This window comes from Antechinus flavipes, chromosome 3 (genome assembly GCF_016432865.1).
Source record: "Antechinus flavipes isolate AdamAnt ecotype Samford, QLD, Australia chromosome 3, AdamAnt_v2, whole genome shotgun sequence".
Lineage (NCBI taxonomy): Eukaryota > Metazoa > Chordata > Mammalia > Dasyuromorphia > Dasyuridae > Antechinus > Antechinus flavipes.
Genome location: NC_067400.1, coordinates 586,499,930 through 586,524,827, shown reverse-complemented (window position 1 = coordinate 586,524,827; position 24,898 = coordinate 586,499,930). Strand labels below are relative to the sequence as shown.

The 24,898-nt window shown below is 46.6% G+C and overlaps 1 protein-coding gene across 1 annotated transcript in view; it reads right to left on the bottom strand.

The window, feature by feature from the left end:
- The window catches only part of ALDH4A1 (aldehyde dehydrogenase 4 family member A1), a 31,076-nt gene extending 8,898 nt beyond the window's left edge, over positions 1 to 22,178 (bottom strand). The window contains exons 1-8 of the mRNA XM_051988370.1: positions 22,064 to 22,178; positions 15,535 to 15,628; positions 7,167 to 7,259; positions 4,310 to 4,357; positions 3,879 to 4,034; positions 1,963 to 2,112; positions 1,807 to 1,881; positions 611 to 798 (exon numbers count right to left, since the gene is read on the bottom strand). Of these exons, the coding sequence (XP_051844330.1) occupies positions 611 to 798; positions 1,807 to 1,881; positions 1,963 to 2,112; positions 3,879 to 4,034; positions 4,310 to 4,357; positions 7,167 to 7,259; positions 15,535 to 15,628; positions 22,064 to 22,122 (863 nt within the window). The 5' untranslated portion in view covers positions 22,123 to 22,178. The remainder of the gene's footprint in view (positions 1 to 610; positions 799 to 1,806; positions 1,882 to 1,962; positions 2,113 to 3,878; positions 4,035 to 4,309; positions 4,358 to 7,166; positions 7,260 to 15,534; positions 15,629 to 22,063) is intronic.
- Between the last annotated feature and the right edge of the window lie 2,720 nt (positions 22,179 to 24,898).

Genomic DNA, 24,898 nt, shown 5'->3' with positions numbered 1-24,898 from the left:
CCTTTACGCTGACCCAAAAGGCCCCCTGAATGAATACCCCAACGGCGGAAGCTCACCCTCACCTTATGAAGGCTCTGTGGAGACGTTCCTCCTCACGGCAGACCTCCCTCTGCCTCTCCTCAGCTCCCCTGGGGCCCAGCAGGAGCCCCCTCCCGCCTCCCACAGGATGCTCCCAGAGCCCGGGACCGCCCTCTGTCCCACCAGTGCCCTGCTGTGCTCAGGGCACTCTCCAGACGGCCGCTGTCGCTCCTGGGGCACCGAGTCGTGGGCACGGGGCACCAGACACGGCCAGGCCAGGGCGGCGGCCCATGCACTGCTACCTTCCATTCTGTTTGTCTGGTTTTGGGTTTGGGGGGTTTTCTGAGGTCATTGGGGTTCAGGGACTTGTCCAGAGTCACACAGCCAGGAAGCGTTAAGTGTCTGAGGACGGCTGAGGAGGAGGTCCTTCTCACTCGAGCGCCGGCGCTCTGTGCCCTCCGGCCGCCCCTCCACCTCCCCATTCTGGACACTGCTCCCCCCTCCAACTTCCAGGGCCCATTCTCTCCGACTCTGGTCAGCCGCGCTTGGAGGCTCCTCCCTGGCTGCCCTCCCCGGACCCCGTCAGACTTACGGCACGCTCCCGGTGAAGTTGAGCCCACAGAAGTGCTCCGAGCTGGTGACCGTGTCCCCAAAGACGGGCCCGTCGGCTGGGACAAACTGGATGATGTTTGGAGGGAGGCCGGCCTCTCGGAGGACTTTGTAGACGGCGTAGCTGGCCAGCATGGCTGTGTCGCTGGGCTTCCACATCACCACGTTGCCCTGGGGATAATTGCAGCCCCCGTCTCAGGACTGTTGTGAGGACCAAAGGAGACGAGGCTTCCACAGTGCCCAGCCTGGTACCCAGCACCCAGTGGTGCCACATAAACGCTGTGATTCTGCTGAGAGGACCAGACTCGCCACGAAGTGCAGACCGGCCCTCTCACTCTCCTTTCCTGCTTTCACCCAAGCACAAGGTCCTTGGAGTCCCGGCTCCTCCCCTCCAAGGACCTAGCACGGGGTCTCCTAAAGGAAGCGAACTTCTGGAAGTGGCCAAAACCTCTCAGAGACTCCGTCCTTTCCTCTGTAAAAAGTCTAGGCTGAGACCCTTCCAGCTCTGGGCCTCGCATCCTTTGACCCTTCCCGGAAATCCCTTCCAACCCATTTGATTCCTACTTCTCTCTAGACATCCTCATTAGAAGTTCCTGATTCTAATCACATTAAAAACGCCACAGAATCTTGGATTAACCCAACTCTTGTAGACTGTGTTTCCATTTGGGGGTTTGGGGGAGAGAAAAGGGGACAGAATAAGCACTTACAGTAGACCTACTATGTGCCAGCACTGTGCTAAGCACTTTAGGAAATCTCACTTAATCTCCCAACACCTGCTGAGGTAGATGCTGTCATTATTTCCATTTTACCAGGTGAAGAAACGGAGGCAGGCAGTTATGTGACTTGCCAAGGATTACAGAGCTAATGCATGTCTGAAGCTGCTTGAATTCAGGCCTTCTTGACTCCAGGCCTGGGCAAGCCTAGAACCGTCATTCTTATAGTCTCCCCTGTTAGACTAGAAACCCCTCAAGGGCAAGGACCGGCCTCTGCCTTTCTCTGTGCTCCCTGGCCTTTGCCAGACGCCCAGCTCACAATGATAAATGCTTGTGGAAAACAATCAAAAGATGCTGACCAAGCCTGATTCCAAAGAAGGGACAGGAGAAAACCCTTTTGCCCCCACCCGCCCCTGGACCCCTTCTGGCAGAGGGGATGGGGGCCCCGGGACCTCTCTGCACTCACCATCAAGGCCGGAGCCCCAGCCAGGTTGCCTCCAATCGCCGTGAAGTTAAAGGGAGAGACAGCTGCCACAAAGCCCTGCGGGAGAGGGGGCCAGGGAGTCACACTGCTGTCGGGGCAGGCGGGGGGCCCCCTCCCGGCTCCACCCCTCTGACCTACCTCCAGGCCTCGGTAGACCACCCGGTTGGTGCTGGGAGGCACGCTGATGAGCTCTTCGCCCTCCAGCTCCATGGCAAACTTGGCGTTGAACCTGAAGAAGTCAATGAGCTCAGCAGCGGCGTCGATCTCAGCCTGGATCACGGTCTTGCCCTGGAAGGAACCCCACAAGGTGAGAGATGCGTCTCAGCAGCACGGTCAGCACCGAGCACGGCCGGGATGGCAGAGGTGGCTCACCGACGTGGGAAGTCCCCCAAATGCTCCTGCGCCTCCGGGTGGGAGCAGGTGAGCGCCTTATACCCCCTTAGGTCCCTGGCTGATAGCCGGTACCACGTCCCCCTGTCCAACCTGAGGGAAGCCAGCGTGGGGATACTCCTCGCTCCACCCACTTGTGCCCCTGCTGACCGGCTTTGCTTATTTTAGCTTATGCGTCATGTGCCAATCGATGGAAGGAGTCCACACTTGGTACAACCCTTCCAGTGTCCGGACATCCAGCCATACAAAAGTCAGTCCCTGGAAGGAGGCGACACATGAGATCGTGGGGAAGATCTGAGGTCCACAGGGACCCTGGCTCTGTGATGATCCCCAGGGCCGCCTGACTTAGCTCCAACAAGCTGCAGCATGAGCATCAGCCCCGTCTCAGCAGACGAGGGTCCCGAGGCCATCGAGGTCCCAAGGACCAGAAGGCTGCCCTCAGCCGGGGAGGAGGGGAACATCCGCTCCATGCCCACGGCTGTGAGGCGCTTAGGGCGGCACGAAGACACCAAGGTCACATCTGTCCTGCCGAGGGTCTTCAATGACTTTGTCCATCTCTGCCTCCAATCCCCATGTCCGCAGCTTCCTAAGGAACCCTAAGGAGCTAAGGAAGCTCCAAGAAGAGAGACGACAGCCGATCTTTCCCAAAGTTCTCAGAGCTCTCAGCTAGGGCCCAGAAGGCTGGGGCCAGTGAGGTCCAGGTCCTGGCAGGCCCTCCAAGAATGGAAAGCCCGGGCAAGGACCTGGCGACAGGCCTGAGTATGGGGAGCTTCCTCACCAAAGGCTGGTCACCGTGACCCACAGAAAGCACCTCCTGAGGCACAGAGGGCTGCGATGTGGCCTAGGCCAGAGATATCCCTTTTGGGGTTGTGCAACAAGGGGAAGGCGCCCAGACAACACCTGAAGGAAACCAGGGTGTTGGGCCTGGGTTTGGGAGGCGGGGACCACCCTGTCTGTCTTCAGGTTGTCTGAAGGACTAGTCCGGTTCTGCTTGGGCCCAGAGGGCACAATCAGGCAAATCTCACAGTCAAAGCAGCCCCAAAGCTATTTCGGGAAGGACCGATGTTGGAGGGCCCTATTGGGGAGGGGGATCCTAGAGGGGAGACTCTCATTTCACGTATCGGGGGAGGGAGAAGGGAGTTTGCAGCTCTGACACTAGGGTGGCTCTTCCTTGTCAAGCGGCTCTCTCTCAATGAGTAGTGAAGAATCCTCCATCAATAAGCCCTTCCCACATGCCCCATAAGGTCTTGCTGCCCAGAGGCTCTAACTCCCTCTAACTCTAACAGGGGGTTGTGACACCAGACAGGCGGGAACACAGGCGTGAAGAGAAGCTGGGGGCTGGTCACAAGCTTCTGCCCGGCCAAGCCCTGAGGAAACATGCTCACTGCCTTCTTCCTGAGGGTGGCAGCGCATGGGCGTATCGGCTTTGAGGAACTATTTTTTCCCTTTCTTTTTAAATCTTTGCTACAAGGGATGGATCATTAGACAGAGAGAAAAGGGCCATGTTCAGAAATGAAAGCGAAGTTAAAAGACACCAACAGAAATTTTTAAAGAGGAGGAAATAATATTTTCTCTTTCCTTGAGCCAGAGGTGCCTATTCTTGGGAGCACATCAACCCCTCCTTCCCCAACACTCTATAGTTCAAATAAATGCCCATTTCTCACCTGCCCAACCATGGTCTTGGCAAGGATCTCTGCCCTCCGGGGGCCACTCAGAATGTCTGCGGCTTTCAAAAAGATCTGGGCCCGATCCGAGATGGGCCGCAGGTCCCACTCCTTCCGGGCAGCTAGGGCAGCCTCAATAGCTTTATTGAGGAGGGCCTGGAAAAGTCAGAGGAAAGTGGGTGATACTCCTGCCTGGGGTTAGGGGCAAGAATCCTGCTGCCCTCCCAAGGAACCAAAGCCCCTTGGAGCACGGGTGGGGTGGTGAGGACTCCCATGGGTGAGGCGTCCCTTTTCCCCCACTATTGGGACTGCCTTTACCCTGAAGGATCCCACAGGAGGAGGAAGCAGAAAAGGTCCTTACTGAAGTTCCCACACCACAATATTCAGGGCTTGGGGGGACAGAATAAAAGCGAGAGAGCAGAGGTACCCACCTTGTCGGCATAGCAGTATTTGGCCACCTTGTGTCCATGGTTAAAAGGCTGCAGAGAAAGAATACTCCCCATCACAGACAGCCCTCTGGGTCCCCACTATTCTGAGGATTTCACGTATTTAATCTTGCCACCAGTGACATTCCCATCATTCCTGACGGCAGTGACAGTCACAGAATGTGGGACTGGAAGGAACCTGGGGGGATGGGAGCAGCTCACTTCATCCTCAAGTCACCCTCCTCCCACAAGCAGCTTTAAGTGACAGGGAGAGAAGGGCTCTGATGGGCACTGCCAAGGCATCAGTTCCTTCTCCCTCCCCAGCCTCCCCTCATTCTGAGCCAAGGCCTCCCTATTACTCTGACCTACACTGGACTTAGTCCTCATGGTTCCCCTGGCCCAAAAGAGCCGGATGGGCCCAGAATTTCTCCCAATCCTCCCCCTACCCCATTCCCAAGGACCTCACTCACTTTCTCTGAGGGTTAGCTCCCACCAACCTACACGTGCAGACAATCAAGAAACCAAGAGATCGTAGGCGAAAGCCCCAGAGCACCAGGAGGGAAGCCCGCCAGCAGCCCCGAGACCCTCCATAACTTGGCTCTGCTGACACCCCCTGGGTGAGGCACTAGGGAGCCAGAATCCCTGCCCTCTGGGAGCTGGGGCCCCGAAGCAGCTCGAGCAACGGCACTCTCTTTTCTAGGTCACAAAACCAGAGGGCTCAGGCTGGACGGTGCCTCGGAGCTCAGCTAGGTCATCCCCCTTGTACAGGGGAGGATGCTGCGGGCTAGAGGGGATGGCCTCCCCAAGGTCACCTGGGACTCAAACCCAGCCCAGTTCTACTAAAGCCCCTATCGAGCACTTACTCTGTGCTCAGCCCAGAGTGACAGGGGGCGGCCATGGAAGTCAGGAAGGTCAAGGCTCAAGTCCCCCCCATGTGAGCCTGGGCAGGACTTCCAAGACCAGAAGCAGAGGAAGGGCCCCCTCCCCTCGCCTCCCCGCCAGGAGGCCGGGCCCCCAGACATGGGACCAAATCCAGCCTGCTCAAGGTCCAGCACGCAGGCAGATCTCTGAACCCCCCCACTGTGCCCAGAGGGCGGTCAGCCAGTGAGAGCAATCTGCAGCTGGGACACAGTCCCTACTTTACCAATGAAAACACTGAAGCTCCAAAACCAGAAGCAACCTAACCGAGTCCTGCACGGAGAGCACGGCCCCTGCCTCGGCTCCTGCCTTTTGGTGGAAGAAGCCCAGACCCAGCTCCCCCAACTCTCAGCCTTCCACCTGTGTCTGCTGCCCAATGGGAAAGCGGGGGAGAAGTAAGGGGGAAGAAAAGGAAGAGGGGGGAGGGGGAAAGGGATTGGGGAAAGAAAAGGATGAGGGGGAGGGGGGAAGGGGTTGGGGGGAGAAAAAGGGAAGAGGAAAATGAAAAGCTGGGGAGGGGGCCCATCCTTCCACTCTCCCTAAGCTACGCACATACGCACACCCATCTCTGGAACACAGAGCTGGTGCCCCATTCAGAGCGAGCTCATCCTCAAGCCTCGGGAGGCAGGTGGCCTACAGGTCGTAGCCCCAAGGGCCTGCTACTGACTGCAGAGGGGCCCCTGCAGACAGCTCTCTATGGCCCCAAACTCCCCCACTTCTGCGACAAGCAGAGCCCTGCAAGCCTTCCTTTCCAGTTCCCAAATATCTCTCCGCTGCGCTTGTCTCCTGTTTTAAGCGGACTGGAGCCCCTTCTATCCTGTGAAGCAGATCAATGAGCACTATTAGGCACCACTCTGAGACAGGCATCAGGTGCTCAGCACCCTAGGCCCTCCTTCTCTATCTCGGGGCCTGTTTGTCCTTCCCTGTCCTTCCAAGCCCAGCTTCGCTACCACTTTCTGTATTTGGGGGCTGGAGGTTTGATTCTAGGCCTCCTCTCTCACCCTGAAGGGCAGCAGCCATTGGGTGGCCTGACCCCACAGGGAGAGCACAAAAACTTGGCCCTGCTGTTCCCAAACTGGGCTCCCCGGGCAGCCAGCTCTCCGCTCCCCCACCATCCTGGTGCTGGCCCTTGAGTGCAGACACCCACCTGGCTCGGCACTCCCCAGCTCCAGACTCCAGCAGGCTTTCCCAGGAAGCTCTCTTGGATTTTAAACCTGCCACCAATTCTAATGGATTCTACCCCTGATGCCCAGCCCCCTCAGGCCAGACCGGGAGCTCCGGGACAGCGGGAGCCTTCTCTTAGCCCACCTGATCACTGCTCCAAAGCAGACACCGGGCAGATGCTAACCCTAAGAGGCTTATTAGAAGGTAAGCTCCCCGAGGCAGAGAGCAGCTCCCCGAGGCAGAGAGCAGCTCCCCGAGGCAGAGAGCAGCTCCCCAAGGCAGAGAGCCGCTCCCCGAGGCAGAGAGCCGCTCCCCGAGGCAGAGAGCAGCTCCCCTTTGCATCCGCCTTCTAAGGACTTGGCCCACGGACAAGACCTCAAAGCCCGTTCTGCCCACTCCTTGCCCTCGGCTTCCCTGGGGGGAGAGCTTCCTTTGCAGGGATTTCCCGGAAGGGCCCGGTGACCAGGAGCACCCCCTCCCAGCCCCAGGCGTCTCCTCCCCACATCGGATCCTGGGGCCTGGCTGAGCCACACTCACCCCTCCGGAGTCACTGAGTGATGGCTCACGTTCCTAAGGCTTGAGAAGTGAAGCTGTGGGCCACGAGGAGCGCTGCGGGACCAGCATCCTCCATCCCCCCAGAAGTCACCTCGCCCCAGCAAAGGCCAGAGAAACGTCTCTCCAGAGCCAGAGATGGGCTCGGAGGGAGACGCCAGAGCCCGCTGGGAAGGCTTCAGGAGGCCAGCTCCAGCGGCCATCCCAGGCCCAGCCCACGAGCACTCACCGAGACCTGGTAGTGCACGTCTGAGGTCCACACCTCTTCATCCCCAATGACACATGGAATGGCTTCTGTCTTATTCTTCAGGTCCTTCAAGGCCTAAGTGGGGAAGCACGAGTGTGAACAAAGCAAACCCATCCTTCCTGGGTCAGACACCAGGTCTCTCCACTCCCTCCCAACAAATACAGAAAGCTCTCAACGGCGGGGTCCAACGGTGGGACCAAAAGCAGCTTGGGCCAGTGGCAAGCTCAGCTCACGGAGACAGTCCTGGGCCACCTACAATACGAGAAGATCAGACAGACTTTTCCAGGGGGAGGAACGCCCGGGCCAACAGGGACATAGATCAGAGGTGCAAGAGTCCATCAATTTTAACTTTTTCCGATTACAAACTGAACCCCAAAAAAGGGAAATGCTGAAAGCTAGTGGCTGGACCAGGACCTGAACCTCAGGACCCCAGACTTTCCATCCAATGGGCCTAAGTAGGCCAGGAGTAAAGGGCTAGAAGGGTCAATCAATGACGAGGGGAGCCCTGAAACTCTCTCTTGGACTTTGGAGGGAAAGCTTGGGAACTCCCTCAGAGAAGCTCTCCCATGAGAGACCCGCCCCAGGGAAGCAAGATAAAGTGGTTTTCGTTCTGTTATCTGGGTGGGACTGGTTGAGTTTGAAATTAGCCCAGAGACACTCTTTCTACTCCAAGATTTTCTATTCTGATTCCAGCTCAAACTGCTCCCAGCCCCCACCAAGACCTGCCCCCAGCTTCTAGCTTAGGCTTCCATTATAAAGAGACAACTTGGGCCTCACTCCTTGCAGAGGACCTAACATGCCATGCCAAGGAACCTCTCTCTCCCCTTGGCATAAGCTGCAACCCTCTGCCCGCTGAAATGACATTCTCCCTCAGCATTACTCCCTCTCTCTCTCTCCTATTTCCCTAACAAGACCTTATTCACTTTCTCTGCTAGGATAGGATTTTTCTGCTAAAAACTTTAGATCCCTCTGTCAGGACCTTGCGACCAAGGAATTCAGCCTTTCTATTCAAGCATAGCAAAGGCTGACTTCCCAATGCCAGTCTAGTTTTTCGGGTTCGTAAATTCCTTAAGAAGGACCTGCGCTCGCCAGAAGGGGATTCCTACAACTCCCTGCCCTGCGCCGAACCTCATCATTTGGGGACACAACCCTGAGCCTCTTCATTTGGTCATTTCCTGATCACCGGGAATCGAGGGGAGCTGAACCTCATCATCCTGACTCCAACAAACGTCAGAAGAGCTTAGGCTAGGTAAGAGAAAGGAGAATGAAGTGAGCCTCCAAGAACATTGGGAGGGAGGTACAGAGAAAGGTTCACAGGATGACCGGGCACAGAAGGGAGGAGGGTGCAATCACTATCTCTGACGGGAGCCATGAAATAGATGAGCTCCACTTGAGCACAAGACAGACCTTCTCACCAAAAAAGTGATTCACTACAAGAGGGAAACTCAGATCCTGAAGTCTGATGATGAGCAGGCAACCCTCCAGCTTGGACAGGATTGAACCCGCCTTACACAGATGCTGAGGGCTGCAGGGAACCTCCTAGAGGCCCACCCCCCAACCAGGGAATTGCAGAAAAAAGGATGGAGCTTTCTTCTGTAAGGACTAACAATGACAGCGCCCATTTCTGGAGCATTCTTAGTTTATAATATTTTCAGATCAGTTTCTCTCAACTTACATGTGGAATGGGCTCCAACAGTTTGGAAAACAATCAGCAAGCATCTATCCAAAGTCCACACTGTTCAGGCCCTGTGCCAGATAACAGGGACATACGGACAAAAGAGAAACATCTCTTGCCCTCCAGGCACTGTTTGATTAACTGGAGTGGATTTCTCCATATTAATAAGGGCAGCTTGGGCCTTCAGGGCTCCTGACCAGCCCACAATTAATCAGCAAGAATCTATTATGTCTCCACTATGTGTCAAGCACTCTGCTAAGCCACCAAAGACACAGAACCTATATAAAATCTAACAAATCTAAATTTTAAAATCTACTAGCTCCCAAACTTGACCCTATAAAAGAGAAGAAAAAATTTATCTCCTTCCCCTTTTGAAGAGATGGAGAACTAAAAGGATAAAATGTGGTTTATATGATCATTTACATTCAACTGCTTCTCTTCTTATCCTAGATGCATTAATGTTGTTTATGCAAAAGTTTTGCAGTTTCATGTAATCAAATTTAATAATTTTAACTTTTGTAATTGCTACTAACCTTTGTTGCTTAAGAACACATCTATTTCTTATAGCAATGAGGGATAAATGATTTACTTCTTTTATTTTTTTTTCCTTAATCTGATTATTAAGGTCACCACAACTTGTAGTGTTGGTCTAATCCTAATTTCTGCCAAACTGATTTCCAATATTCCCAGCAGCTTTTATCAAATAAAAGAGTTTTTTCTTAGGTAATTTATGTTCTCCACTTTATCCAACAATTGAGATACTAAGTTCCACTGTTTCTTATTCTCTCATATTTAGTTTGTTCCATTGGTCTCTCTATTTTTTAACCAAACCAGATGTTTTGATGACTGCTGCTTCATAATCTAGAGTGAGGTCTATAAGTGCTATTCCCCTTTTGTTCTTTTTTTCATAATTTCCCTTGATAGTCTAGATCTTTTATTTTTCTAAATTAATTTTGTTATTATTTTATCAAGTTCCAAAAAGTATTCCCTTGGTACTTTGTTATAGCATTAAAATATAAATTAATCTTGGAATGTTACAAGATTAAGGCTGGTGGTTTGGGGACTACAATAACAGCTTCCCCTTAATGGAAGATATGGTTTATAGAATGGATGGAAACTATTGTTATAAGATTAAGCCTGTAAGATGACAAGAAAAGGTAACAATAAATATTGGAGAAGATGTGGGAAAACTGGGACACTAATACATGTTGGTAAAGTTGTGAATTGATATAACCATTCTGGAAAGCAATATGGAAATAAGTCCAAAGGACTACCAAACTGTGCATACCCTTTGATCCAGCAGTGAGTGCCTCTGTATCCCAAAGAGATCATAAAAAAGGGAAAGGGACCCACATGTGCCAAAAATGTTTGTAGCAGCCCTTTTTGTAGTGGTAAGGAACTGGAAACTGAGTGGACACCTATCATTGGAGAGTGGGTAAATAAAATGTGAATGTTAATAGAATATTACTGTTCTATAAGAAACAATCAGCAGGATGATTTCACAAAGGCCTAAAGAGACTTACATGAACTGATGCTGAGTAAAGTGAACAGAACCAAGAGAATATTGTACACAGCAACAATAAGATTATGTGATGATCAGTCATGATGGATGTGACTCTTTTCAAAAATGAAATGATTCAGGCCAATTCCAATAGATTTGTAATGAAGAAAGCCATCTGCACCCAGACAGAGGACTATGGGAACTAAGTGTGGATCACAACATAGCATTTTCACTTTTGTTGTGGTTTGCTTGCTTTTTGTTTTCTTCTTCATTCCCCACCCCCCTTTCTGATCTGATTTTTCTTGTGCAGCATAATTGTAGAAATACATATAAAAGAACTGTACACGTTTAACATAAATCAACAGGAGGGAGAAAAAATTTGCAAGGGTGAATGCTGAAAACTATCTTCACATACATTTTGAAAAAAAAAAAATAGGCCTGATGGTTTTGAGGCTTTCATAACAAGTTTCCCCTTAAGGAAGGAAAAGCTATAAACTTATAGAACATACTCATGAAAAAAAAAAAAAAACCACTAATTTTTTGAAGGTTAATTCAGCTCTATCTCCTGAATAATAATTTGTCTAGCAGATCATTTTTTTTCCTGAGATGCAAACCTCCCCCCCCCCAAAAAAAAAAAATAGTATTTTGTCTATAGTCAGCTTGTTTTTCTGCCTGATAATAAACTCCCTAAAATAATACTTTGCCCTGATCCAATGTGCAATTTGGCCAGCTCCAAGGACATCCAAAGTCCTCTCAGAAAGGTACTTTGAAGCACACCTCCTTCTTGGAGCACTCCCTTTCTGCTGAATGGACTTGGGTCTCTGTGCTCCCAATTCAGTACTGCACTAATGAATTATATTGTTAGTGTATATATCTGAATTGTTTGTTAGATTTCCCTTTCTCCTTCCTCCTCTTCCACACTGCTTGCAGTAAAGCTTTGCATTGAATTAAAATCCATCATTTTACAAGTTGTTCTCAGGATCCAAAGTCAAAAAGGGATTGTTTTCACAGCTGTCTGTGGCTGGCCCACTGTTCTTTCCTTAAACTTAAATGAAGTACCCAGACAAGTACTTTACTACTGACAGCCATATCTGCTGCGGAATAGGCAACTGCAAACCCAGTTATAGAAAATAAAAGTCAATAAGGGAACCCTAAGTACTGTCAGGAAGGACTCCTTTATGCCAGAGTACTATCTGAAAACATGGAAGTATCATTTTTTTTTATAATATTGGGATGGCCTCGCCATTAGTACTGAATATTCCTACAGCTAGTTAAAAATTTTTTTTAATTTCTTTAAGGAACATTGTGTAATTAAAGCAATATAAATCTTTGGTTTATTTTGGAAGGTTGATCCCCAAATACTTTGTGCATTTTGTAACTACTTAGAATGAGATTTCTCTACTTTTGCTTCTTAAGTTCCATTATTTGGTTTTTGGCTGTTGATTTTTGAGGGTTTATTTTGCAAACTGCATCTATGCTAAAGAATTAACTGTCTCAATTAGTATCTTTGATGATTTCCTAAAATTTCCCAGCTAAACCATCATATCACTGGCAAATAAGGATAGATTTATTTTCTCTTTATCTACTCTCATTTCTTTAATTCTCTTGTTTTGTCTTACTGCTGTTGCTAACATTTCTGGAACTACATTCAACAATGTAGGAAGAGTGGGCAATTTTGCTTCATGCCTATATTTATTGGGAAAAGTTCTGGCATTTTCCCATTGCATGTGATGCTTGCTTTTGATTTAAATAGATGCTATTCATGATATTTTTTAAAGGTCATCTATACTTATTTTTTGGTAGAATTTTTAGCATAAAAGAAAATTACTTTGTCAAAAAACTTTTCCTGCATCTACTGAAATGATGATGTGATTTTAGCTGTTTGGGTTTTTGAGGCTGAGTCATCGTTGGAAACCTGGTATAAATCCTATTTGGTTGTAATGATTTTTTTGATAAACTGATGTAGTCTGACAAAATTTTCTTTAAAAATTTTGCATCTGAGTAAAATGAGCAGAACCAGGAGATCATTATATACCTCAACAACGATACTGTTTGAGGATGTATTCTGATGGAAGTGGATCTCTTCGATAAAGAGAGCTTTAATGGATCAAAGATGGACAGGAGCAGCTACACCCAGAGAAAGAACACTGGAAATGAATATAAACTGCTTGCATTTTTGTTTTTCTTCCCGGGTTATTTATACCTTCTGAATTCAATTGTCCCTGTGCAACAAGAAAACTGTTCAGTTCTGCACACATATATTGTACTAGGATATACTGCAACCCATTCAACATGTAAAGGACTGCTTGCCATCTGGGGGAAGGGGTGGAGGGAGGGAGGGGAAAAATCGGAACAGAAGTGAATGCAAGGGATAATGCTGTAAAAAATTACCCTGGCATGCGTTCTATCAATAAAAAGTTATTAAAAATAAATAAAAATAAAAATTTTGCATCAATATTTATTAAATTATGTTGACCTATACTTTTCCTTCTATGTTTCATCTTTCCCTGCTTTAGATTATTTGAACAGTATTTGTCTCATAAAAGGATTCTTGGAGGGTACTCAATTTTTGAGAACTATTTCACAAATAGATTGTATCAAGATCAGGAGGTATTTTCTTCATAATTTCTTTACAGTAAGATCTTTTTTTTTTCTCTAAGAGTATTTAAAATCTCTATCTGGCCTTCTGGTAGTATGAGTATTTTACATTTTTGAAGGAATGTTGTAAGTTTCATTAGCATATAATCATACATAATATGCTCTGATAATTTTTATTTCATCTTGTTCATTTGTCATTTTATTGATTTAATTTTCGGTTCTTTTCTTAATCATCTTTGGCTATAGGTTTATCTGTTGTATTAGTTTTTTTAAAGAATTAATTTTTACGGGGACAGTGATGCATTGTTGGTGGAGTTGTGAACAAACCCAACCATTCTGGAGAGCAATCTAGAATTATGCCAAAAAGTTATCAAACTGTGCATACCCTTTGATCCAGCAGTGTTTCTATTGGGCTTATACCCCAAAGAGATACTAAAAAAGGGAAAGGGACCTGCATGTGCCAAAATGTTTGTAGCAGCCCTGTTTGTAGTGGCTAGAAACTGGAAGATGAATGGATGCCCATCAATTGGAGAATGGCTGGGTAAATTGTGGTATATGAATGTTATGGAATATTATTGCTCTGTAAGGAATGACCAGCAGGATGAATACAGAGAGGCTTGGAGAGACCTACATGGACTGATGCTAAGTGAGATGAGCAGAACCAGGAGATCATTATACACTTCGACAACGATATTGTATGAGGATGTATTCTGATGGAAGTGAATTTCTATGACAAAGAGACCTAATTGAGTTTCAATGGATAAATGATGGACAGAAACAGCTACACCCAAAGAAGGAACACTGGGAAACGAATGTGAACTATTTGCATTTTTGACTTTCTTCCTGAGTTATTTTTACCTTCTGAATCCAATTCTCCCTGTGCAACAAGAGAACTGTTCGGTTCTGCAAACATATATTGTATCTAGGATATACTGCAACATATTTAACATTTATAGGACTGCTTGCCATCTTGGGGGGGGGGGGGGGTGGAGGGAGGGAGGGGAAAAAAAATCGAAACATAAGCGAGTGCAAGGGATAATGTTGTAAAAAATTACCCTGGCATGGATTCTGTCAATACAAAGTTATTATTAAATAAAATAAAATTTAAATTAAAAAAAAAAAAGAATTAATTTTTAGTTTTATCATTCCTAAGGGGCTTTTTTGTTTCTGATTTATTTTTCCTCTACTGTCACTATTTCGTCTTTTGTATTTATCTGAGTCTTATTTGTTGGCTTCAGTTAATTAATTCTTTCTTTTTTATTTTGTTAGTATGTTAATAGAGATATTATCTTTTTCTTGAGGACTTCTTTAGTTGCACCCAAAAAATTTTGGTACATTATTTCATTCTTATTATTTTCTTTTACATAATGATTGTTTCTGTGATTTGTTTTTTGATTCACTTTAAGATTTCATTGTTAAATCTCCATTTGGATCTGTTTTTTTGTTTATGAAAGGACATAGTAACCATTTCTGTATTTTTAAATTTGTTTCTATCATGCTCTACTGTGCTCTAAGACATGATCAATTTTGGTAAAAGTTTCATGTGGTAGTGAAAAACACAATCTGAACAAAATATTATCTTTTGCTGGCCTATTTGGGAGATGCCATAAGTCTTTTAACCCTTGTTTCTGCAGCAATTTGATTACTACTGTATTTTCTCTTTGGTTTTATCGTTCTGTTAGCCTTATCCAAGACAGTGAGGGATACTGAAGTCTTTATGGCTTCCTGTATTTCAGTTAGCATTTCCCTAATAAATCTAGATAAGAAATTTGAAGAATATATTTTAATTACTGATATTGGTTTGCAATATAGTTCCCTTGTTTATCCCTTTTTATTTTTTTATTAGTTGTTTTTGCTTGTCAGATAGCATAACAGCAATTCCTGCTTTTTTAGATCCACTTGAAACATAGTAATTTATTTTCCATCCCTTCAGTTTTATTTTGTGCAAGTCTTTGTTTTAAAAATGTGTTTCTTTTCAGCAACAGACAGTAGGAGTTTGTTTTCTTATTTGTCACTTTTTTCATTTTGTAGGACTGCTTAATATATTCATATTTAAAGTTATGAGAGTTAGGTTTATATTTTCCTCTATGTTGTTGTATTGATTCTGTAAGGAAAATGCTTTGCCAATCACTGACTTTGCAAAGCAGTAGGTTGTAGAGGAAAGTGTATTTGGTTTGAAGTTGGAAGATTTGGATTCAAATTCCATCTCTGCCACCTTGGACAAATCACTTAACCACTGGATTTAAATATTCTTCATTTGTATAAATTTGTATAAAAAGGGATGGGACTATAGGATCCTAGTTTCCTTCCAGCTCTCCATCTCAGATTCTATGAGGTAAGACATGCATATAGGATCAGCAGCCTTTTGCAGATAGGAAAACAGTCACTTGAGCTGGGTCACTCAGTCAATGTTAGACTTGCTATTGAGCTTGGTCCGGGTCCTTCTGGCTCTAGAACCGGAATTCTATATGGCCCATACTTCCATAATGCAGGGTATTGTGATTTAGGGAGCAGCATCCTTCTCTCCCTCCTATCTTTAATCTGCAAACCCCCCTCCCCCCCTCCCCCACACATACCTGCTGCAGGGCGGTTCGCTCAGGGCTGCCTGGGGTGAACGCCAAGACAGGTTCATTGGTCACCTTCACAGAGGCAGCGCGCTGCCATGCAAGCCTGAGACAAAAGGACAGAAGATAAGATCAATAGTGCTCCTCTGGATCAGCCCAGGACCCTGTCAGACAGAGGAAACGAATGGTCTGGAGCCATCGTCCAGGCACCTATCCAAACCCTAATGACTTAGGACTGCAGCACGGCTGGAGACCTGGGCTTGGATCCCCATTCTACTAACAGCCTGCTATCCAGCATCATACAGATCATTTCACCAGCCTGGGCCTCAACTTCCACATCTGAAAAGAGCTGGACCAGAGGATTTCTAAGGATTGGACCAGACTCTGATAGTCTCTACCCAAAGGTGCCCCTTCCCACAGCTCTGATAGTCTCCACGCTATGGTCCTGTCTAGCTTTGCTACTGGATTCTATGGCTCTTCCCATCTCTTGATAGTCTCTGCTCTATGGTTCCTGAAATCCTCTGCCCCCTGATGAATGCAGGGTGGACGTGCATGGACTTAGTGACAAATGAGGAATCCAGAGTGGAGGGTGTGGGCCTGAGAGTAAAGCATTAAATGGCGGGAAGCCAAGGCTATCTTTGGAATCGGAAACATTTGATCCTATGGCTTTATAGTCACAGAATGGCAAAAATTCTGGAAGAGAACAGAACAGAAAACATCAGTGACAAGGGACCTTAGGACACACATTAGAACGCTGCCAGAAGACAACCGCATCGAGGGCAGACTAGTGACAGAGCGGCCATTGCTTGCTGTCTAGGAGGGCCTAAAGTAAAAAGCAGGGTGCCTGTGAGGAGCACAAAGAGACGAGGGTGGAGGGAGGTACTAAGTCCTAGAAGGAGGCTTTGAGTCAAGCCTTTGTAAAGCTCCCTTTGACCTGTTCCAGGGACCCAGGAGAGCGAGTCTGGATCCCGCTGACATCTCTGGACTAGTTACTCCAGAGTTCTAGGAGATTACACCACACCCTGCCCCACAGCCAGTGTTGCCAGGCAAACAGCAGAGGAACTAGAACTGGTTTCCCAAGAAATCAGAAAAGGACTGGGGAGGCCGTTTTCCTTCAGGGGCCAGGCTCCTTCCACTCAACAAAATAAGCAAGTGGGGAGGAAGGGCCTTTAAAATGCAGCCCACACACCACAGACCATCAGAAGATAATGGGCCCATCAAGTCTGACTCCTTTGTTTTACAGATAGGGCCTAAGAGGCTCAAAGAGCCAGGGAGCGGGTGGCAGAGTCCAGGCCCAGGAATAACCCAGCCCAGTGGGTTCATCAGGAGGCTCAGGACACAAGACACTTAAAGGGAAACAGATCTTGGCCCACATTTAAGCCAATATCCTAGTTTGGGCCAAGAGGGGAGAAGCAATTTGCTTAGAACCACCTATCCATAACAATGGCAATCACAATGGCTCACATTTTTGCGGTACTTTAAGGTTAGCAAAGTACTGTACAAGCATGTCTCATGCAACCTTCCCAAAAACCCTGGTTATAATCATCTTTATTTTACAGAGGGAAGTGACTGGCCCACAATCCCCCAAATGCAGAGATTTACAAAAACAGGACAGGACAAGGCCAGAGGCAAGTTCAGGCTGCTCCCCAGGAGAAGAAGTTTACTCATTGGCTCAAAAGGCCCAGCTCAGCAGTAAGATGGGAGAGAGGGCCTAACATCCTAGGAAAGCGGCCAGCAGGAGAGTTCAAAGAGCAAGGGGAGCAAGGAGAGGAGCCTGCGTGGAGGGGCCCATGGGGAGAAAGGGGGGACTTTCCAGGACTCCTGCAATGATCTTGGACAGAGAGCAGGAAGAATCTAGGCGGCACACTCCCTGAAAGAGGTGATTCCTACCTTGGGATTGCCTGAAGACCACCTGGGAAATCCCCAAGCAGTCTTTACAGTCCCTTCCGCCAAGGAAAAATGCCTGTCTGAGACTTGGAGTATGAATTTACTGAGACAAAACCCTGATCTCAGAGCACTCATCTGAGCCACCTGGGGCTTACAATCCAAGAGGCAGTCCCTGGCCACACCTTAGACAAGTCACCTGCCTTTTTCCTCTATAAACAGAGAGGGCTAGCTTTGGAGTACAAGGAGCTGGGTGCGAATGCAGACTCTGCCATTTACTACGTGGGTAATGAACGAGATGAGGTGAGATCTTTCAAGACAGTTGTGAAATTCGAGTAAGGATTCATCTACTTCAGAGTTTGAGTAGGCCTGAAGGACTTTGAAGATTGAGTCAAGAGCATACCTAAATCCCCTTCCTGCTGTCCTCTCATGACATCATTTTCTCCCTATTTCAGACAAATATGGGCAACTATGTACTTATTGGTCAAGTTCAATTTCTTGAGTAGTTCCCTAGTTTAGAATGTGAGATCCTCAGCCAATGAGGATGAAGGTCAGCGGTGGGAGGGGATATCTGCATTAGGGATTAAAGAGTTAACCTTGCCCCCAGGAGGTACTTCCACCTTTCCATCATCTGTTCCACTCCCTTCTCTCCAATGTATAATAAACTTTGCTTTGCTTCTAGAGATCTCTCCAGCTTTTTTTTTTTTTTTATTAAATGGTGACCCCCTCACCATTTCTGAGACACACAGTAATCAAGGGCAACTTTCTTCTCTAAAACAAGGAGGCTAGATCACATTCGTTCTAAACTCTTTTCTGGTTTCAAATCTATGATTTACAAGGTTGTTCTAAGGCTCTGCACTCCCGCAAACCATAAAATGCTTCCAAAATATCAGCAGATCTTATTGATTCCATCTTTCCTCTTGGACCCCTTAGTTCACAAACACAGAATACAAGTAAAACTGTGTATCTGCTTGAGGAGCACTGGAGAACATTCTGTACCAAAGTTTTCTGCTGGGCAAAGGGAACTTTTTGTAATTTAGCTTTTTAAAAATTCCTCTTACATTTTACATAGTAACAGCAAGATTGGGTGATGATCAACTATGACAGACTCAGCTCCTCAGCAACTCGGTGATCCAAGACAATTCCAACAGACTTGGAAAATGTCAATCACATCCAAGGAGAAAACTATGGAGACTGAATGTGGATTGAAGCACAGTATTTTCATCTTTTTTTGGTTTCTTCTTCCTCATAGTTTTTGGTCTGATTTTTCTTGAAGATGAAAAATTTGGAAATATGTGTGGATTACACATGTTTAACCTATATCAGAAGCAGGATTAGGGCAAGAAAAGGTCAGTGAATTCTGTGGGAGCTGACCACAGAATCCTAGACTTTCAGAGCAATGTCTCCATGTCTGAATAATAATGCTCCACTAGAACACAGCCCTCAACTCATCACCCCACCTTTGCTGGAAGACTTCCAGGAAGCTCATTATGCTGGGGAGAGAGGGAAGAAAGGGGTTTCTGCAGCTTACTCAGACTTGACTTGAATCCTATCAGGCCTCCCACGCTTCCGAGCTAGGTTTCCTATTAGGAGCTGTTATCTAGGCCCTGGATAAAGCAAAGCTGACCTTATCTGGAAGATAACAGAATGAAGATAGGAGTGTCAGGGAGGTAAAGGGGAAAGTGCAGAGGAGATGAATCACCAATCCCAGGCTCAACTGAGAGTGCTTAAACCAAGATTAACAAATGCTGACAGGAGTGGAGGGGGGGGGGGGGGCCCTCTTAACTTTCTCAGGCGTCATTTTTTAGTCAGTTTAACAAAAATGATTCATGGAGAGAGCAGCTGGATGGTGTAGTAGATGGAGCACCGGCCCTGGAGTCAAGAGTTCAAATCCAATCAGACACTTAATATTGGCTATGTGAATATGGGCAAGTCACTTAACCCCAACTGCTTCATAAATAAATTAAAATAAATGAAGTTATATATAAAGCACAGTGTTGGAGCCAGATCTAAACAACTACTCAAGGGTATAGACCCTGTCATTTCACTTTAGAGATAAGGAAACTGAGCCTCTATGAGTCTGGACAGATACCTAAAACTCCAACCATGGATGAGCCAGAACAGAGAACAGAATTCGGGGCTCGGAATCCAAAGTCCTGGGTTTGCTTCTCTCCTCAGCTTTTCAGTAGAGCATCCCTTGTTAACAGGGCTAATTACAATGCCCCATTTTCACCAGGAAGGGAAATCCACCAGTATCTCTAACCCCAAGAAAGAATGGCTGTCTTACTGGAAGATAAATCAATGTTTCAAATTCATAGAATGCATGATATCAGTTTGATTTTCCTGACTCCAAATTCTATGTGACTCTAAGCAAGTCACTTAACCCCCACCTGCCTGTCCCCACTCCTATTCCCTCTGGATAATAAAAGTACCTACCTACCAGGGTTATTGTGAGGTTCAAATGACTTAAGTGTAAAATGCTTAGCAGGGTGCCCTTCACCTAGTAGGTACTATATTACAGCTAATGATAATATTATACTTGTATTTACATGTGTTATATATTAACAGTATTAGCTACTATTATTATATTCTAGAATATCAGAACTTGGAAAAGCCTTAGAATAAAGATTACTGCAATAGGGGCCAAGGAGAAAGTTTATTTGTTTGAAACCATTTTTAGCCCCAACTGGATGAGTATGATTTAGCCCAGAATTCCTAGTCTGGGAGCAGCCTTAGAAAGCAGAATGAAAATGTTTGAAGGGGCTTAAGTCAATTGAGAACATTGCAGTTCAGAAGTTAAGTACCTTGACTTAAAGGACTTCCCAAACACAGAGAATGTTATCGAAGCAAAGCCTTTTTTTTTTTTTTTTAAATATATATATAACTTTTTATTGACAGAAGCCATGCCAGGGTAATTTTTTTACAACATTATCCCTTGCACTAGCTTCCATTCCGATTTTTCCCCTCTCTCCCTCCATCCCCTCCCCTAGATGGCAAGCAGTCCTATATATGTTAAATATGTCGAAGCAAAGTCTTTATAGGCTCTCAGCTTCAGATTCTTCATTTGTAAAGCACCTATCTCCAAGGTTACTGGGAGGATCAAGAGATAGGTATGTTATGTATGTCACATGAGGCAAGAGGCAACATAAAAGCTATATAAATGTTATCACTCAAGTCCTTGGGGTAGTGGGAAGAGCTCAAGATTTGCAGAGAAGTAACAGTAGATAATTCACTTAATCTCACTGGACCAAAAAATCTGTAAAATGAGGAAGTTCTATGCAAAGAACTACCCCTTCCAGTTCTAAATCCCATCAAACCTCATTCTACAGATTCAGAAAACTGAGGCCCACTGAGGGAGTGTCTGCCTGGAAGCAGCTGCTCTGGTTCACATAGGAGGCAGAGATACTGATTAAGTCTGGGTAACAGCTCAGCACTGTGGCAGCACTGTGGCATTACGGACAGGAAGGGACTGACCTGAAAGAGAAGAGTCCAAAGGGAAGGGGAAAGATGACAGAGACAGCTAAGATGGTGGGAGGAAGAGATGGCTCTAATATTTGAAAGAAACAGAACATATGGTAACTGAGAAAAATGGATGCACCCAGAAAGGCTCAGAGCACAAGTTCTGCTGGGGGGAAAGGATTCCATTTTGGGGCTTGGGCACATGCCGGGGGGCTAGCCTTCAACCTCAAGAGAGAAAAAATCCAGACCCAGAAGATTTTTCTAGAGGAAGGTTCTAAAGGAATTTCTTGATGGGAGAAGAGTCGGGGGAAATAAGGGTGACTCTAAAATATTCAGTGGGTGGAGAGAAATTATTTCCTAAGGAAAAATAGGCTGGGATAAGGGGGTGTCTCTCTGAAACTTCAAGGATGCTTAGCCACTTTTGTCATGGACCCCTCTGACCACCCAGTGAATGCCTCCGAATGTTTTTAAATGCAAGGGATTACAAAGGAAATCAGGTATGCCAAAAGTTACCAAAACATTTTTTAAACCAAGTTTGAAAATGCCCAGATGAGAACCGCCTATCCCAAAGGATCCATTGGGTGGAAGAGAAATACAGGGATGAGTGCGAGCGAGTGTATGGGAATGCTTAGGGGGAGTTCCTCTGAGAGGGAAGGGGTCTCAGGGATCCAACTGCGGGGATGGCCCTGAGAGAGGAAATGAAGTTAAAGGATCCAATAGATGGAGAGAAGGGAACCACTCCTTAAGGGGAAAACACAGTTGGTGGGGTTTGGGACGGGGCCTAGAAGAGGATCAGGAGGTTCTAAAAGGGAGGTCCTGAGGGTACAAAGGGGGGAGCAATCCTGAAGCTCCAGCCCCTAACTTGCAGAGGGGAAGGGGGTCCTGAGGGGGGAGAAGAGGGCTCTAAGACTCCAGTAGGAGAGGGGTCCTGAGGCTCCGGGAGAAGAGGGTCCTGAGATTCCACGGGGGGAAGGGCCCTGAGGCGCTAGTAGGTGGGGGAGGGGGGTCCTGAAGCTTTAGTAAGAGAGGGGTCCTGAGGCTCCGGTGGGTGAGAGGGGTCCTGAGACTTCGAGGGGAAGGGTATCTTAAATGCCGCGGGAGAGGGTCCTGAGGCTCCCAGGGGCTTCTAGGGGCGGGGAGGGAGGAGCCCGGGGGGCAGAGAAGGGGAGTCCCTGCCTATCCCGGGCCGCACACTCACCCCGCCTGCCAGGGGCCGGAGAGCAGGGCGTGGCGGAGCCGGGGAAGGAGCGGCAGCATGTTGGGCTCTCTCCGGCGGCTGAGCGACGGAAACGGCACTAGCAGAAGCAGGAGCGAGAAACCTCTAAAGCCCCTAAGCCCCGAGCCCCGCCCGGCCCCGCCCGGCCCACACCACCGAGGAGAGAGGAGAGGGGAACTCGGGAACTCGGCCATTGCGGCCATTCGTTCCACTCCACCAACACCCGAGCCTCCTTCGTAATCTGGCTCACACAAAAAGCTAAATACTGAAAAGCTGTCTCAAACACTCCGTGGGTCCCGAAGACGCCGCGCCACGCAAAAGACCCTCCCACCTCCACCCCTAGACCCCTCTTGGTTCAGCCCGACCTGAGAGTGGGAACAGAGCAAAGAGAAGGCGTGAATACTGCCGGCCAATGAGAGCGACACGGGAAGCCTCGGACCAATCAGAAACTCCACTCATATAGCGGCCTTCTCGGCTATGGGAGGGGGCAAATGTAGGCCAATGGGAAAGCTAGGGATTCCCACGTGCGGGAGGAAGTGAGTCTGAAGCCAGGTCTCGTGCCGAGTTCCTGAGATGCGGTGTCAAGGTTGGGGCAAGATGCTGGACTTCTCTCATCTGGACCCGACCTTTGGAGTGCTCGGAGAGTCTGCCCTCTGGGGTGTGACCAGGGAAAGGCCTGGAATTTGCCCGGGCTTTGACCCACCGCAAGCGGTCATTTGACCATCTCCCTGCCTCCGGGCGAGTTGCCACGGCTTTCCCACTATCTCCCTCCATTCCCTTTTTTTTTTTTTTTTTTTAAATAACTTTTTATTGACAGAACCCGTGCCAGGGTAATTTTTTACAACATTATCCCTTGCACTCACTTCTGTTCCGATTTTTCCCCTCCCTCCCTCCACCCCCTCCCCCAGATGGCAAGCAATCCTTTACATGTTGAATAGGTTACAGTATATCCTGGATACAATATATGTTTGCAGAACCGAACAGTTCTCTTGTTGCACTGGGAGAATTGGATTCAGAAGGTATAAATAACCCAGGAAGAAAACAAAAATGCAAGCAGTTTATATTCATTTCCCAGTGTTCTTTCTTTGTCCGTCTTTGATCAATTGAAACTGAATTAGCTCTCTTTATCGAAGAGATCCACTTCCATCAGAATACATCCTCAAACAGTATCGTTGTTGAGGTATATAATGATCTCCTGGTTCTGCTCATTTCGCTTAGCATCAGTTCATGTAAGTCTCCAGTCTCTTTCCTTAAAGAGCCCCAAGGACTTCCATATCTACCCCTAAGGAGACCTGGGTATTTTATCAGATCTAGGAGTGACCCCATCAATTCTTTCAGCCCAGGCTTGGGAAAAAGAGAAAGAATAAAGGCAAAATACCTGTTGGGAGATTATTATAAGTACTACCAGGTAGAAGGTGCTAAGCCTCTGAACCTGGACGGTTACTGGGAGAGAGAAAAGACCTAAAAGGTGTGGAAAGATGATAATTAACAAATTTTGGATGTGGGGATTAAAAAGAAAAGGTCATCCATGACCTTTCATTTTTTTTGAATCTTGACAAGTCTGGAAGGATGGTGGTATGGTGGACTGAAGGGGATGGTAGACTTTACTGGTCTTTTCTACTTAACATTTAATTTCCTGCTTTTTTCTCCAATTTATCTTTTCTATCTCCTTTGTACATAGTGTACTTAGCTGTTATCTCCATTATTACACTATGAGCTTTGAAGGCAGGAACTGTTTTTTGTTTTTCTTTTTATCCTCTGCATTTAACACAGTGCCTACTTTCCCCTATACTGTGTAAATTTTGGGGGGATAAATATCCTCTATTTGTTGTGAATTTTTGAAATTATAGCATATTACTATATTATGTTGTTATGAATTATATCATATTATCCCTAGTAATATAAGTGGCACAGTGGATAAATCACTGAGCCTGGACTCAGGAATACTCATCTTCCTGAGTTCAAATCTAGCCTCAAACATTCACTAGCTGTGTAATTCTGGGCAAGTCATTTCACCCCTGTTTGCCTCAATTTCCTTATCTGTGAAAAGGAAATGGCAAACTACTCCAGTATCTCTGCCAAGAAAACCCCAATTGGGATCACAAAGAGTTGGACTGGGGGGGGTGGGGGGAAACATTAAAAGTATATGTGATGTATAGGACTGCTTGCCATCTGGGGGAGGGGTGCAGGGAGGGAGGGAAAAACCTGCCAGGGGAAGGGATGGAGGGAAGGAGGGGAAAAGTTGGAACAAAAGGATTTGCAACTGTCAATGCTGAAAAATTACCTATGCATATATCTTGTAAATAAAAAGCTTAATAATTTTTAAAAAAGGAAAAAAAAAAGAAAGTAAGCTCCTTGAGGACTGAAAAATAAAATAAAATAAAAGTATATGTGAAAGCAGACAGCCTCTAACTCTATCTAGCTTATAGTAAAAGCCTAGTAAATATTTGTTGATTGAATGAGAAAGGAACTTAAAAGTCATCTAGTCCATCATTTTCATGCGTTTTAACTTTTAAAATACATTGATATTGATACATTTTATCTGTACATGTTAGCTATTTCCCATCCTGCCTTCAACATCACTTTCCCTTGTGACAAAGAAAACCAATTAAGCAAAAACATTGGTTACAGTAACTTCATCTGATAGTGTATATAATATTCCATCCTAGCAGTCCCTACCTTAATGCCATGAGGGAGGATATAAGCGTGGTAACTTCTTCAGTATCATTTTCCATACTCAAAAGTTGAAATTCCTTTTAATAATTTTTATTTTATTTACATTGGTCATCATTTTTAGTATGTTCTCCTTAATTCACT